Consider the following 16748-nt stretch of genomic DNA (forward strand, 5'->3'; position numbering starts at 1 on the left):
ATATATGAGATATATATGTTGGATTCAGTTTTTCGACGTGGACCATGGTATATCTTTTAGTTACAGTGCTGCCTTTGCTAGTTTTTGTATTAGTGAGGTACATCATAAATGATTGATGATCTGACTTCATTAGGATGAGATTGTATCCTTGGTATGATAGTATATATATTAATATATGCATGATGTGACTTTGAGAAAGTTAACTATGTATACATTCAAGGATTCTCTTTTCAGTAATGATACAGATTACTGATATTGATCAAACAGTATGTTAATGCTAGAATTAAAGTTTTTTGGTTACTTGTTAAAATCCTTTAATGAAATTTATTTCTAATGAGATTAAGATTATGTTTTCAAGGTTTGTAGCATTATTAGGGTTTTTGATAATGATCTTGAAAACCTTAATATTTGATATGTGAATCTTCATTCATAAAATCAAAAGGTGTTTTTTAATGGAAAATAGCAAAAACGTCAAAAACGGTTACCAGAAAATTCTGAGAAAAATTCAGTTTTACGAGTTTCGATCAATCGAGAATTCCTTTCGATCAATCAAATGTTCTTTTCGATCGATCGAAGAGGAATCGAGAACCGATCAATTCAAGCAGAAACTCTATGATGAAATTCTTCATTGTCTCGATTGATCGAGAATTCCTTTCGATTGATCGAACAGGAATCGAGAATCGATCGAACAAGGCAATGGCTTTGTGATGAATTTCTTCATTTTTTCGATCGATCGAGAAAAAGGTTCGACCAATTGAAGGCACTGAATTTTGAATTTTCACTTGCTTTTTGATTAAGTGTTAAGACTTTGAAAAAAGGCAAGGTTGTGTGTGATAAGATTACACATGATTCTATATAAAGTAATTAATTTTTATAGTCCTTAAAAGTTAATGACATATATTAATCACTATCTAACTAAAAGACCTAATGAGATCAAAGATATTATTTAAATATAACTCTTAGTCCTAAATAGTTTAGGACTTGTCTTTTAAGAAACATTCTAATTAAAGTTATATAGTTTCTAACGAGATTAGAATACTTTATCTAGTAAATTAAGGATAGAGTTCTTTATAACTAATTTTTGATCCATTAGTATATGGAATCCTAAATTGTTTAGGACTTCCATTTTAGTTAGTGATTCTAATGAGATTAGAGTCTTCAACAAGTGCAAGGTTATTAGTTGTGATGGGATCACAATTATTTAAAGAAAAACCCAAATAACGAGTGGGAGTGCTGAAATAACCCTTTTGTTAAGTTTATTGTAATGTGAATAGATACCTTGTCTTAGCCTCAAGCCTTGCATTCCATACGGAGGGTATTTACTTCATGGATTACATGATTAAACTTCTTTGTGATTACACAAATGTTTGTTATGTTACTATGACGTAATTTAGTCAGATCACATCGAATTTAAGTAATTAAACACATTTGATGTGTAAGGTTAAAATTGTGATAAGATCACAATGTTTTCAAGACAATCCACTTGTTTTAAAATTTGTAGTGGGAGAGAGATACAAGGGTTGGATCTCACAGCCTCCATTATCAGTTCATAGTAATGTAGGTAAGCACCTCATCTTGACGTATATGCCTTGCGTTCCCAAAGAAGAGTGTTTACTTCATAATACTACAAGATTAAACTTATCCGTTTAAAGTAATGTGAATAAGCACCTTGTCTTGGCGTATATGTCTCGCGATCCCAAAGGAGGGTATTTTGTTTCATGGTACTACAAGTTTAAACACTATAAGAGAGATGAAATGTGGCTACACATGATTCTAGATAATGGTGTACACTAGACTAAGTGTAATGTTAATCTCCCAAAGGAGCTATGTTATTATTACTTAGAGGCTAAAGGAAGAGCGGCAAATTATTTTTGTTTGGTAAAAGTTACCATGATAGCATTAATAATGAGAATAGTTCTTGCTTGATCATAGTGGTTGGTATTCACTTTATGCTGAAGAATATTAATTGCGGGATTAGGCTGTCGTTGCACCTAATATAGTATGGTTTTCGAGTCCCATACTATATGGTTATGGATGCAAAATTATAATGTTTTTGTATTTATGTTCATAGTCTCAAAATAAAGTTGTCATAATTTTTTGTTTTCTAACTACTATTTTAATTGAATCCTATTAACTAAGAAATAATTTTGGACATAGTGCTTAAAGGAGCTGGAGTACATAAATATGTTTCGATTTATCATTGTCATAATTTCTTATACATGACGCATTTATGGAAGATAGCTTATGATGTGATCATAGTCTCCATTGAAATGCTAAAATGTTACTTTGGCTTCTATCTCAATTGTGCTACAGCATGAGATGCAAGAGTTAGTACTAGACTTAGACTTTATATTAAGTCCAGATGAGATGTTTGGTATGAATCATATTGAGTGCTAAGAAAGGCTTAAGGAGTTCCAATTCTATATCATTTTATGAAAATATTTTATTTTTAAATGAATTGGAATTCTTGGATGTCGAGATTAAATGTTAATCTCATATGGATATGATCTGCAAGTCCTTGTTAGAATCATTTGATCAATTTAGATTGTTTTGAAAATAAGTTCTTTTTATATTATCTGAGTTAATAAGTGAGTTCTATGCAACGGAAGACATCCTAAAAGCTAAGGTTAGGATCAATATGATTTAATTCAAATTCTTAGCCTGAACCAAAAGGTAAGGGTGGTAAGAAGAGGAATTATAATACCAATAGTTGGACAAGTTAGTTGCCCTAGTAGTTGCCAAAAGGAAATTAGACTCAAAAGTATGATTAAAAGGAAAGTGGTTCCGTTTTGGTAAAGCTAATCATTGTCCATGATTGTTTTCTAGATGAAAATTTTACATGTTTTACTTTTTAAAGAGAAAGTTTTTCATCATTTGGTATTGTATGTTTTGACACTTATGTTTAGATCTTATTAATCTAAATGATATTTAAAATTGATGAGAGATGGGCTTTTAGAACCATTATTTTGTTATATTCTCAGTCTATGAATTCTATTTAGAGGATAATATGATCTAGGGCTCCTTTTTGTAAAGGAATGAAGTTCCAATGACTTCTTTAAGTTAGTGCATACATAAAAGAGGAATAGAGTTCTTTTAAAGGTAGATTGTTCTAGAAGAAAATGTCAGAATTTGTTGTAGGACAACTGTAAAATACATTTAGAAATGAGATGGTTGTATTAGATACACCACAAGACATTATTCTATAGATAACCATTACATCGGTACAATATCGTAGTGGGAAGATTATCAATTACCAATTAAATTCAAACTTTTGGGATAAACTTTTGAAGTCATTCCATAAGGATATGAATTTAATCCTCAGTCTTACGTAAAGGCAATAGATGATATGAATATGGATACTGGATGGAATTAAATTCTATTTAAAGTCTATAACTTGTAGAGGCGCTTAGTGACATTAAGCCTATTGTTTTCAAATAGGTCTACAAGAAAATGAGATTGATAGATTAGAAGGTGTAAACTTTCAAAGTCAAGACTAGTGGCAAAAAGATTTATTTAGAAAGAAATGGTTCGACAATGAAAATATTTTTTCACCAATAGTCAAGTTTGATTCTATCTAGATTCTCTTATTCATTATATTTCATTTAGATGAAAAATGTCAACAGATATCAAGAAAGCTTCTTTTAGTAGCAATCTTGAGGAAGACATCTATATGATTTTACTAGACTTGTTCATAGTAAAGAACTAGTAGTGTTTAGAATGCAAGTTGCTTAAAGTCCATTTATGGATTAAAGCAAGCATTTGAATCATAAAATATCATCTTTGATCAAGCAATCAAGTTATTTGATTTAACAATCAAGTTTTTTTATTTTGATCAATTATTAAAAGGCTTTATATGTATAAAAGCTATATAGAATAATTAATCTCTTAATGTATGTTGATGACATTCTAATCATTTAGAATGATATAGAGTTATTGTCATCAATAGAGTTTTTTGTTGTCTCGTCTAGTTTGATATAAAGTACTTAGGAAAGACTGGTCACATCCTAAGAATTAAACTTTGTTAAAATTCAGAAATTAGGATGTTGGGTCTATCTCAAACTGCTTAAATATATTAGATTCTAGCCAAGTATAGCATGTAATGCTTCAAGAAAAGATTCTTTCCTTTTAAGTTTGAAGTTCCTTTATAAAGGACTATAGTCCTAAAACATATAAAAGGAATAGCATATTAAGATGGTTCCTTATACCATATCAATAGGAAGTCTTTATGCTATGCTATATACTAGGCTAAATATCTATTTTGCGGTGGGCATGGTAAGCAAATATCAATTGAATCTAAGATCACTTAATTTAGTGGGAGTAAATCATATACTCAAATATCTTAGAAGAATAAGGGATTATATGCTTGTCCACCTAAGTGAGGATTTGATGGTTATTGGTTGTACAAATATTGACGTGTAGTTTGATTGTGATTCATGAAGTTGGACTTCAAGATATATGTTCATCCTAGGTGGTGAAAATATACATTAAGTGTAAGTATTATCTCATTAGAAATATATGAGTACGTGAGATGTAGTAGTAGAAAAGATAATTTATGCAATAAATCTGGTTGAAACTTGTTTCCAAATCTTGCCTTAGAGTGACTATGAATTACTCTAAAGGAAAATAAGTGTTGGATATATGGTAAATTGTCTTTGAGGGCAAGTGGGAGATTGTTGGGATTTATGCTCTAAAATCCAATTTATTGGCATGTCATAAATAATTAAAAGCGTAAATGTACTTTTAGTCTCTATATTTTAACTTTTTTTCATTTTGGTCCCTACATTTTAATTTTACCATTTTTAGTTCCTAAACTAATTAACGCATGTTATTTTCATCATTTCCATTAGTCAACCGATAGAAATAGCTGAGGTGGCAACTGAAGCAATTAAAATATTATAAAAAATGCCACATCAGCATCTAATTTTTTTTTTTTATATAAATAATTTGTCAATTTTAACTAAATAAAAAAAAGATAAAACATAATTAAAAACAATAAAATCAAATACCTATGAACACAAGAACACAAACCCAAAAAATCAAACCCAAGAACACGAATTCAAAATTAAACCCATTGAATCAACTTCCTTTCCCCCTTAAAATCAAATCAATAATGCAATAAAATTTGAGAAGACAACAAAGACCAATGCTGAAAGACCCATGCTGAAAATCCATCAATTTTTCTCATTCTTCCCCAAAGATTCATAGCCAAAATCATAAAATCAAAGAAAACTCAGATATCTCAAACACTCAAAAACCCAGAAACCCAAAAACTCAAACAAAACCTAGTTTATTTCAAACAATCAACAACAAAATCAACCAACATGGCCAACTCGGCTTATTGAATCAAACAAACACATAAACCCAGCCAAACTCAGCTCATTGAATCAAATTTGGCTCATTGATTTTTTTTTTTTTTTTTCTGGTTTCATTTTTTAGGTTTGGGTATTTGATTTTCGGGTTTGATTTTCTGGGTTTGGGTATTTTTTTTGGGTTTCTTATACTCGGCTTCGTATCTAGCCGGTGCTTCTTTTGACCGAGCTTGAAAATTGCCGGCGTCGGATTCTTCTTCATTTTGGTGGGTTTGGAGCATGGTCTCTAAGGATGAGAGTTGAGCGCACCGAGAGAGGAGAGCCCTAACGGCGTCGTAGAATTCAATGCAGTCTGGTTGAAACCAATCCAAGGTTTCGAAAGCCCTGTTCGTCGATGCCACCATCGTTTCCACATCCCCAGACCACGATGAAAGCTCTGAAACCAATAGCTTCTTCAATGACTCCGCCGTCTTCATGTAGAGTTCACACGTCGCCGGAGCAAGTTGGTTGAGATTATTGTTGTTGTTGTTGTTGGAGGACCCATTACTCCGCTGCTGGAGTCGCTTTTGACTTTGAGCAAATACCTAAACCCATAATAGTGTTCAGGTTTGGATCTTATGTTAATTTTTTGGGTTTTAAAATTTTTGGGTTGGTGTTCTTGTTAAATGCACTTTGAGATCTTAATTTATGTGAATTTTGGTTTTTAATTATGTTTTTATTTAGTTAAAATTAGTAAATTAATTTTTTAAATTTATATGCTAATGTGTCATGGGTGATGTGGCATTTTTTATAATATTTTAATTGCTCTGGCTACTACCTCAGCTATTTTCGTCGGTTGACTGACGGAAAGGACAAAAATAACATTTGGTTTAGGGACTAAAAGTGGTAAAATTAAAATGTAGGGACCAAAATGGAAAGAAATCAAAATATAGGGACTAAAAGTGCATTTACGCCATAATTAAATTGGTTAATTGTATGAGACTATTTATAAATGAACTAATGAGACATTATCATAGTCCTTGAGATGCATTGTATGTGATTTATGTGATTTAGTCATAGAAGATATGAATCACAAGTTACTTGTAAACTCAAAACATAGTTCGTAGTTGGTGATGAAATTAGGTGTTTCATCTGCGAAGACTATAACGCATCAACTAAGATGGTTTGTCTTGATCATAGAAGTGGAGACTTCTAGTTGATGTGTTTTAAGTGTTAAGACACATTGAACATGACCGCTGTGAGATTAATTATTCAATCAACAACTGTCACCTGAATAATTAATCTCACAACTTCTAATTTTATAGACTCTCAATCCTGAGAGGATAGTAAACCCAATCATGAAATGTAGGTTACTTTGATATATCAGGAGTAAGATATAATATTCAAGGTCAAAACCTCAGTATGTTGGGGTAACCACACGTAGTGTTGAGGGAACACATATTCTCAAGATAGAATCCATAATTTCTTTTTATAGAGACACGAAATATCCCATTGAGATAAGTTTAATGGGAACTGGTTATTCAGGGCACCCACTTTAGTAAGGAGTTACTAAAGTTTATATTTATTGAAATTGGATTTCAATAAATATGAATAACTAAAAGATTAAACCAGGTACTCAAGGATAAAATAATTGTTTACAAAGTGACACTCATTATAACTTTGTTCACTATGGATATTTCATGGAGGGGTCAAATGATATCATTAGAGTCTTGAGATATAATTTATTAATAAGGCTTAGAATGCAATTATATTTATATAGTGGTATTAAATATAATTAATTGTAACTTTGGACTTGTCAAAAGTTGACAGATAAGCCCAAGACCCATTGGAGCTAGAGTCTTATTTGCTCCCTTTGGTCCCATTTCAAGTCATAAACTAAAGCCCAATTGGGCAGACCCAAAAAGCTAATCCAATTAGATAATCAGTTTTTATTTAATAAGAATTATTAAAAAAAGTAACTAAAAAGGTAGTCAAGAATGTACGTATGATGAAAAGAAAAGAAAACAGTTTTTCTCTACAATGAGAAGAAGAAGAACTTTCTTTGAGAATCAACGTACATAAAGACTGATTGAGAGACCACTCTTTTTGGGCACCATGTGGAATTAGGATGTTGATTAGATGTATTCTTAAGTATTGTTTTTGAATTTCACTGTATCAAGGTACGCTTTCTATTCTTTGTTCTAGAATTCAAGGTTACATGTTATCTTTTTTGAATGAAGTAGATCCGTATTTGTTGCTTTCGCTATGTGTTTTGTATGAGATGCAAAATTAGTTTTTCTAACAATATGGACAATGAAGTGATTGAGGATGATGATGACATCAATTTGGAATCATTTGGTGATGAGCTTGATGCTCCTCCCGGATTTAGAGATAAAAAACATCCTATTCAAGTTGAAGATGAAGAAGATGAGGATGAGGATGATGATAATGATGCTAGTGGTGGAGCATTTGGGTTCACATGAGGATATTGATTTCGATTTTCTTCATGACAAATGAGGCTTGTGTTATCAAATGAACCTTAGAACTTAGTAGTTGTTTGTTTGAAACTTTTTTGTTATTTGAATGTAATGAACTTATTTATTTAGTTCTCTATTTGAAACTTATTTGCTATTTGGATGTAATGAACTTATTTATTTAGTTCTTCATTTAAAACTTATTTGCTATTTGGATGTAATGAACTTATTTGCTATTTGCCATTTGGATGTAAACGTAATGAATAATGAAGTTATTTATTTGGTTTTGTTGAAAGTTTATTATGTTAAGGATGATTGTTTTGTAATGTTGTTATGTTAAATTCTTTAAAAAGATGTTATATACTTGTATGTTTTTTAAGGAAACATATTTATTACTATTGGTGTGTAAGTTTTAGTATATTAAAATATTATTAATTATTTATATAATTTAAATAAATAATAATTAAATTATTTATGACGTCACCGATTCAATCATCGGTCGGACCCCAATCTGATTAGAAAACCAATAATTAGGTCATTTTTCGGTTCTTTCACTGTACTAGTTTTTAAAACCATGGTTATAATATGGTAATTTGAAGAAGAGAAAAAAAAGAATTTTTAAAAAAAAGCATTTCTTAGTCTTTCTACCTACCTCCAAGACTCACTTCTTAATTTAGGCATGTATATATATATATAATTTTTTTATTTGACCATGCAGTCAAACTGATAACCCACTAATTGAACCAATGACCCAACTCATAAATCAGGTTAATGTCCAGGTCATGCTTAATAACTATGCCTATATATGTTGAGTTAATTGGTTTTGCTCCGACTTTGAGACAATTTAGGCAAAATTGACTCAATGTTATTTTTATTTATAAGAGTTTATTTAGTATGTGTGTTTAAATAACAGTTTTCAATTTTTTTTAAAATACATATAAGTAAAAAATTGTATAAATATTAAGGGTGTCAATGGTCGACCCAACCTGCGAACACGACACGGGTTTTTTCGGTTTAGGGTTGGGTCTTAATGGGTTTGGGTCATAAACGGGTTAACCCGAAAGTGACAAGATAAGAAACGTGTCATAAGCGGGTCAACCCGCGTAACTCGCAATAGACACGTTTAACATGCCAATTTATATGTGTCAACCTGAAATGACCCATTTAACACAACTCGTTTAACTCGTATAACAAATAAATATTTATTTTATTTTAGATTTGTCAAATACCTTTTATATCCAACATATATTTTAAATTCAAAAAGAAAAGTGAGTAATTATAAAAATTTAGAAGGGATATAATTGGAAATTGAAACTTTGCAAACCCTAGAACTACTAATACTTTTTTTTTTTTTTTTTTTTTGCGCATAGAACTTGCACAAATGAAATTGGATGAGCTTGTGGAAAATGTTATGAATTTGAGCATCAACAAAGAATCTATGAATGATAATCGCGGTCATAGTCAGGATTAGTTTACTGTTTGCTTAAATTTTTTCAATATTGATACTTAACATTTGACGAGTTCCAAGGATATTATATTTTTGTTGAACTATGTTATTTTATTTTTGTTAAACTTTGTTATTTTGAATTTGGGTTGAAGTGTATGCTGCACTTCATTTGGAGTGTAAAGAACTTGTTTCTAGATGAATGTTATATTTTTGTTGAACTATATTATTTTGAATGTAGGTTGAAAACTTGAAGTGTATGCACTGCTTGTTGGGATGTAAAAAAAATTATTTCTAGATAGATTTTATATTTAATATTATGCAGGTTGAAATGAGTTGTGTTACATTCGTGTCAACCCAACACGACTCGTTTATTAAGCGTGTCAAATGCGTTGGGTCAGGTCAACCCGTCTTATTAACAAGTCGGGTTAGGGTTGAAGGATTATGACACGATTATTAAATGGGTCGGGTTAGGGTTGAGTTATTTAGTCGAATACCCTTACTTCGACATGACACGAACCCGACACGTTAACCCGAATTGACACCCCTAATAAATATACGTATAATATTATTAAAAAATTAAAAAATATGTAGTTAAATACATTTACCGGTTTCATTCATTAAAATCAACGCTGGTGGCTACTTAAAAATACTGTTTCTTACTTTCTCACACGTCACAATCAACCAAACACCTCTCTCTCTCTCTCTCACATTATCGGTGTTCTCGACATGTCAGAGGTTCTACGGTTCCGACCAACTCCCAGACCCCTGAGACTTGGGACCCCACGTGGCACGTCACGTGACTTCCGGCTACTACCTCGTACTTCGAACCTCGTACTTAATTCTCTGCCCACAAAACATTTTCCCGAGAAAATTCATGTAATTAGAAGTGAATCATCTCCTTCTTCATCTTCGTCTTCATCTTCAACTTCAAAGCTAAGCGCTTGGACCCAAGAGGCCTCATTGCAGGACCTCCATGACTCGCCCGTGTCCGTTGACCTCCACACCATTTCCACCGATATCCACTTCGATCGGGTCCTCGCTGAGGCTCAACAGCTCGAGGACTCCCTAATCATCGTTTGGTACGTTTCTGAATCTGGGTTTTTTTAATATATATTTTTTTTAAATTTTATTGTTCCATTTTATATGAGGATTTTAGTTCCATTTGCTGGTTTTGGGTTGAGTTGCGGTTTAAAGTGTGGGAACAGAAAATGGAATGGTTAGGCCCGTTTGATATTTTCGTTTAAACAACGGTTTTTAATTTTTTTAGAAATATATGGAGGTAGAAAGTATGTGAAAATATATATAATATTATTTAAAAATTGAAAATATGTGTTTAAAATAGGTATCAAACAGGGCCGGTTACTAAAATGCTAGGTTGGTTTTTTTCATTTTCTGGAAACAAAAGATTGAAACTTGAGTCTATAATTTACAGGTCTATATGTTGTTGAAACTTATCAAGGTTTGTACTTTCTCTTTGTGGGTTGTTTTAGGAAAGGTTTTGATTTATTGGTTAATGTAATATTGGGTTGGTTAAGGTGATGGGATTAATATTGTGGAGTGAAGGTCATGATGAGCTTCATACCACTCTTAACTTCTTTTGTTTTTCTCGGTTTTTGTTGTAAAGGATTGATATTGTAAATTGAGTCTCTACTTTCCTTGTTAAATAGTTGAATTTTGAGCGTTACAGTTTGATTTGTGCACATATGAAAAGATGCAATTGGAAATCCTACATTTTCTTTCCTTTCTACATATGAAACATTTAATTTGAATGGGTTTTTAAAGTGAGGCATATGAACTTGTAGGATGGCAAGCTGGTGCAGAAAATGCATATATTTGAAACCAAAACTGGAAAAGCTGGCTGCAGATTACTATCCAAGGTTAGATTGACCCTTTTTTTTTGGTTTAATGACTATCTAACATGATCAAATTGATAATGTCACAATGGAAGAATCCCCCCACCACCCCCCCCACCCCCCCAAAAAAAAAAAAACTTAGAAAATTCACATCTGACTGTAGTCTTTCCGATATATGGATTTGTTCCTTCAGCTGCTTAAGTTTTTCTTTTCCTTTGTTTTCTGGAAGTTCCAACAAACACGATACTGCAATTTGGGTAGTTTGGTCGCATCAATTGTAACAGATTCCTTGTCCATTTTCTTCACAGGGGCGGAGCTAGGATTATTTGTTTGGGAGGGCCAAATTTCGATACTAATATAGTAGTCGCAAGTCAAGATAAATCATCACTCACATGCGTAAATGCACATACACATATAAAAACATTAATATTTTGATACTAGATTTGGTCATAATTTATAAAATATACATATAAAATTAACAAATTTCACATATGTATCTTCGCAAGATAATTTTTAGGGGAACTTACCATCTTTTAAGTTCTAATGAGCATACAAAAGTTGTCTCATTTGATATTAAACATGTAAAAAACGAATTTGAGAAAACAAAAACTACCTTATTTCTATAATTACTAGATCGATTGAAAAATTTTATTGGTTTTTATGAGCATCATTGGGCTAACTCAAACATTTGAGAGGGGGGGGGGGGAATTCTATTTTTTGTAGCTAAATATTTACAAATTTTAATACTTACACATAATATAAAAGAATTTTTTAAAATTTGGGGGGGGGGGGGGCATGGCCCCCCTAAGCATTGCAATAGGTCTGCCCCTGTTTCCTCATTTACTTTTCCAGCTAGAGCCTAGGCTGAGAGTGAAAGCACTTTGATCATCTAGGTCCGAACTATTTTCATTCATATTCCTTGTCTTTTTTGTGTGTGTGGACACATTATGCTTTTCAATGGTCTCCCAAGTCCTGAGAGAGCCTTATGTAGGAAAACAAAATTTTCGTTTCACTACATAAGGCATGAGCTAGAGCTGGACTGGAAAGGGGAAAATGCTTATATTGAATGTTTGGATATTTATGCATATTATTTTCATTCAGAATCCTTTTCCATTTTTCTTTATATGCAAACTATTTTCATTTAGAATACTTGTCCACTTTACTTTATATATATATATATATATATATATATCTGAATAAGACTAGGCTTCCCACTTTCTTTTCCAAATCATGCTTCTTGTTCTCATTATGCGTTGTGTTTCACCAATATCATTTGTTGCCCTGCATGCTATATTTGTCTTACACACAAAATAATATGAAAAACCTGAAGAACAAAGCAAGAAACATCTAATAAATACATGTGCAGCTGTATACTTAAAAATTATAGTAATTATAAAAATAATAATTATGAAAAAAAATTTGGAATAAAGACAGTAAAGTGAGACTGGTCAAGCACTGGTAGTGTATTTTCCTCAGTGTGTTTGTGCCTTTATGTGTTATAATTGAAGTGTATGGTATCATACAGGCTGGCGTAGTTACTACATAATTAAGATTAATTTTGAGAATTGATTTGATGCAGATTGAAGTTCTACTGTGTTGATGTCAATACTGTTCCACACAAGCTTGTCACTCGTGCTGGAGTAACAGTAAGTTTCTCATGAGGCTCCAATAATTTTGGTGTTTTAGAAAGGTGTAGAGGCAAATTAAGAGTAAAATGAGAAATGACTTGAGTGTGTTTGATTGTTGCACCATCTGCAGAAACTGAATGTATATTAGCAATTATTGACTGTGTAGGCTTCAAAGGTTTGCCTTACAAGGAGTATCTACCCAAGCAATACTTGGTTCATATGTCAATTGATGATCCACATTCTTCATATGTTTGCTGTGTTGACTAGTTTTGATGAGTTTATGGGGCACTGAGAGAGAAAAGGGAAGCTGGACTTTCTTTTCTCTCTTTTTTTTTGGGAGGGGGGGTTGAAAAATATGTCAGGGTTTTGAACTCTGTCAGCCAAAGCAAAAATGCCAAAATTTGTATTATCTAATTGGCTCTTCCTCCTTTCTCTTCTTTCCTTTGGGTGTATTTGTCTGTCTAAATGGGAGCACTGGTCAATCTTATCAATACCATTGTTCTGTGTTTGGTCTGTCATACATTTGTGCAGACTTTTGACTTAATTATTTTATCTTTTTCATGCATATGTGTGCATCGGGGGTCCAAATATGTGTAGAAGATGCCTACCATACAGGTAATTTTCCCTTACAATTGAATGTCTCCGAGGAACTCGGTATGTTCTTTCTTCCCTAGTAATAAACAATGATTATGTCACAGCTGTGGAAGGATGGCAAGATTCAAGCTGAAGTGACCGGTGGCCACAAAGCGTATTTAGTCATCAATGAAGTCCGCCAAATGATTGAAAATGAGGGTACTGTGTAAGTCATAGTAAGTAGTAAAGTAGGCAACCCCTCTCTCCCTCTCTTCATTTTAAAGTTTCATGTTGATAAAAAATCAAATTTGTAACCCACTAATATAAAAAAAAAAAAAAAACCAAAAAAAAAAAAAAAAAAAAAAATCAAATTTGTAATCCTTTTTTTGCCCTCATAAATTTTGTTCTGTTATAATTTCTTCAGTAAAAAAATAAAGGAAATTGACTTGGTGTTTGCTGCTACTTGCTCTATGTAAAGTGCATGCAACAGGAGGTGTTTTGGATATTATATCATATACGGTATGGAGATTTCCTTTGATTTCCAACCTAAATAGGTTTAGACCATGATTGTGGTTTATTGTATCATTCCTTTCCCTGAATAAGGACCCCAGAGCTTGTTGTATGTATGTTACTTATCAAAAAAAGGAAGAAGCTTGTTTTATCATTTATGTATGTATGTTGCTATCCAGGACTAGTTTGCCGTATGCCAGCAGCATGATAGTCGCGAAGGAACACTGCCCTAAAAACCAACTATCAAAGAAAAAAAAAATGGAGAGAAAAAGATGCAATTTATATATTTGTTGATTGATTCCTATACTTCAAAGTTGAAAGCCAATTGTGACTTTATTCTCTCTACTGTGATGAAAGTTTTAACGGACATCAAACATTTCAAGAAGCAGAACCCTGTGAATGGCAGTATCAGGATTATAAACTTTTGCATTGACCTGCTGAGGCCTTAGATTCTAATCCTAAATGAGCACTGATATATGGAGTTTCAGGCTGTCAGCATTTCCTTAAACGTTTGGATTCACATACTTGTGGGTTCAATCATGTGAGAAATAAACAAATAGTTGTAATATAAAATAGGACTTGTGCTGAAGCACTAGATCCAAGCTTTGCTCTATAAAACAAACAGGTGAACTGGACCCAAACTTTACCCTATGAAACAAGTAGCCAAATGCAAATATCAGTGGCAGATGAATTTGTCACTTTTCTTGCTTGAGTCTTGATGGTTAAAGAATAGGGTGGTGTTTATTACACACACCCTATTATGCGCGCACACACACACTCAAACTACACAAAAATTGTGACTTGAAGTCATAGTTTTCAAGTGTGTTAAGTGTGTCTAATAGGGTGTGTGAACTAGTTCTTATCCTAAAGAATAAGAATAAACCTATTCGGGGACTGTGGCTCTTGGTAATTTGTATCCGTTAAAATGTTAGTGGCAGATGATTTTGTCACTTTCTAAGCTTTTGTTGCAGGAATCTATCCCAATATCAGAACCCCCAAGATGCTCATTCAATGTCCTTCCACCTTTTCACAGTTGACAATATTGTAAGTCTTTAACATAAAACCATATCCCCAATGAATTGGAGTTTAGGATGTGGTGGTATTAGCCACGTTGCTGTCACATTGATGCCACTGCCGGATTAATCTATCTGACTAGTGGGAGAAAAAAAATATGTGAAGCTACAAAGTTTCCATGCATTTTGCCGGGCCACATCATTCAATGTGTGTGTGCATTGCGTGGAACTGAAATAACAGAGAATGCGAGGCACAAAAGCAACAAACTCTCTTGATGCTACCAAATTGTCTGGCTACTCTGTATGGCCACAATTTTATGATTTGGAAAAACCATTACATCAGGAAATAAGCGAAGAGTTCAATGACTATTCATTGTTCATTATGTTTAGGCCATTTCTGCATAGGCTAATTGATTTAATTGTTGAGTAAGCAACTAAAGCATCCCTCAAGACTAGTTGAAAAACTCACATCAATTAGCTGATTATTGGTTGACTATCAACTAATCATTTATGGTGCTGGCAAATATCCTAACTAAATGTAACACTAAGTCAACACTTGAACTTGTCATTGAATATTCGCATATCATTTTTTCTTTTTTTGGTGGGAATAAGCACTTGTCGGCAAATTATACTACAGTTTGTTTATTGACCAAACTGTTACGCTTACATCCTCTATCTAATTCCGAGTGTTTTGGAGTGGATTATCAAAGAACTTGAAGCATAACTTGTTGGAGTGGATTATCAATTCCAACTAAGATGCATAAATTTTCTCCTCACATGGAACTAAAAGACACTAATCAGCCTCGACTTCAAGAAAATTAGATTGAGCAATTGAGAAGGTAAGTTGTTGCCTTGACCAAGATGGTGCAACACTTGTATCCTCCTCGAGTAAAGAGTGTTGATACTTCTTTTGGATTTTCTATCGAAAGGTGTGGACACAAGATGGGGAAACAAAATAATCAAAGTGTCTTAAGCCCCAAACAAAAAGCCAAAGTGACCCCAAAGTTGATTTTCCGCAAGCATGGAAAAAGAAGGAGATCTTGATGGAAAGAATGGCAAGCAATGACAAGGTTGTTGCGCATAATTGAATTATAAGTTAGTTAGACATGTACTTAATTGATTTAAACAAGTGGGATAAATGTTTTATTAGCTATAGCTTATGATTATTTTAGAATGTGATTAATTCATTTAATTAACTAATTTTTTTTCCTTCTTAAAAAAAAAAAAACGTTTTTATGCATAGTCATTATAAAAAAAGAAAAAAATTATGATATTGAATGAAAAATTGAGTTTTTGTGATTTGTGTTTAAGGTTGAGAGTTATCCACCTCAGGGTTCAGGATTACCTTCCCATCCACCAAAGAATGGATCTTTCTCTTCCTTTAAATGCATCAAAATTTCTTTTGTATCAAAATATTACTTTGAGTATGAGTTTTTGTAAAATTATGAAGAAGCACTATAGCAAAATTTCATGGCGTATAAACCAAAAAAAAAAAAAAAGGAAAAAAAATCTCCATGTAAATATTTCTCTTTAATATCACTTATAATTTCTAATATTTAGCAAAAAAAACATACTAGAAATAAAAGAAAGAAAGGAAAAAACCCAATATAACTTTGCTTATTATTCTCATTGAAGTACAGCTTAGTATAACTTATTTTGTTCAACAAATAAGTTGTGCAAAAATATCCATGCCTAGAATAAAAAACAAAGATAAAAAGCTGTACTTATTAAATTAAGCTAAATAAACTTTTCAAAAAAGATACTCCCAAGTCACACCCCCAAAAAAAAAGAAAAAAAAAACTATTTTAGGTAAGTAAGTAAAGAAAATAAAAAAAAAAAAAAAGAAAAAATTTTCTTGGTGACCATTACCTAAACCCAAAATAATCTCTCTCTTTCCTTTTCCACTCACGCAAGTCATACACACATAACCCAAACAGAAAAAAAAGAAGTGTGTACATGTAA

General features: G+C 32.3%; 1 protein-coding gene across 3 annotated transcripts; it reads left to right on the top strand.

Moving 5' to 3' along the window:
- The first annotated feature begins 9847 nt into the window (after window positions 1-9847).
- On the top strand, window positions 9848-14016 carry LOC115954925 (thioredoxin-like 3-2, chloroplastic). 3 transcript variants are annotated; one of them, XM_031072928.1, is made up of 6 exons: window positions 9848-10288; window positions 11012-11086; window positions 12642-12708; window positions 13288-13305; window positions 13389-13499; window positions 13953-14016. In XM_031072928.1, exons 1-5 carry the CDS (start codon window positions 9936-9938, stop codon window positions 13491-13493), a joined length of 618 nt encoding a protein of 205 aa, XP_030928788.1. In that variant the 5' UTR covers window positions 9848-9935; the 3' UTR covers window positions 13494-13499; window positions 13953-14016. The 3 variants fall into 3 exon arrangements, with proteins under 3 accessions (XP_030928788.1, XP_030928789.1, XP_030928787.1); XM_031072929.1 differs by lacking the exon at window positions 13953-14016 and having other exon boundaries at window positions 13257-13305; window positions 13389-13467; XM_031072927.1 differs by lacking the exons at window positions 13288-13305; window positions 13389-13499; window positions 13953-14016 and adding an exon at window positions 12857-13246.
- Window positions 14017-16748: the final 2732 nt, after the last annotated feature.

The sequence above is a fragment of the Quercus lobata genome, chromosome 8 (genome assembly GCF_001633185.2).
Source record: "Quercus lobata isolate SW786 chromosome 8, ValleyOak3.0 Primary Assembly, whole genome shotgun sequence".
NCBI classification, from domain to species: Eukaryota; Viridiplantae; Streptophyta; class Magnoliopsida; order Fagales; family Fagaceae; genus Quercus; species Quercus lobata.

Excerpts from the sequence above, each read along its gene's own strand:
- LOC115954925 (XM_031072927.1), top strand. The coding sequence starts at position 9,936 with ATGTCAGAGGTTCTACGGTTCCGACCAACTCCCAGACCCCTGAGACTT. Across the intron at positions 11,087-12,641 it reads GCTGCAGATTACTATCCAAG|ATTGAAGTTCTACTGTGTTG; the intron begins GTTAGATTGACC and ends GATTTGATGCAG. Across the intron at positions 12,709-12,856 it reads TCACTCGTGCTGGAGTAACA|GCTTCAAAGGTTTGCCTTAC; the intron begins GTAAGTTTCTCA and ends TTGACTGTGTAG.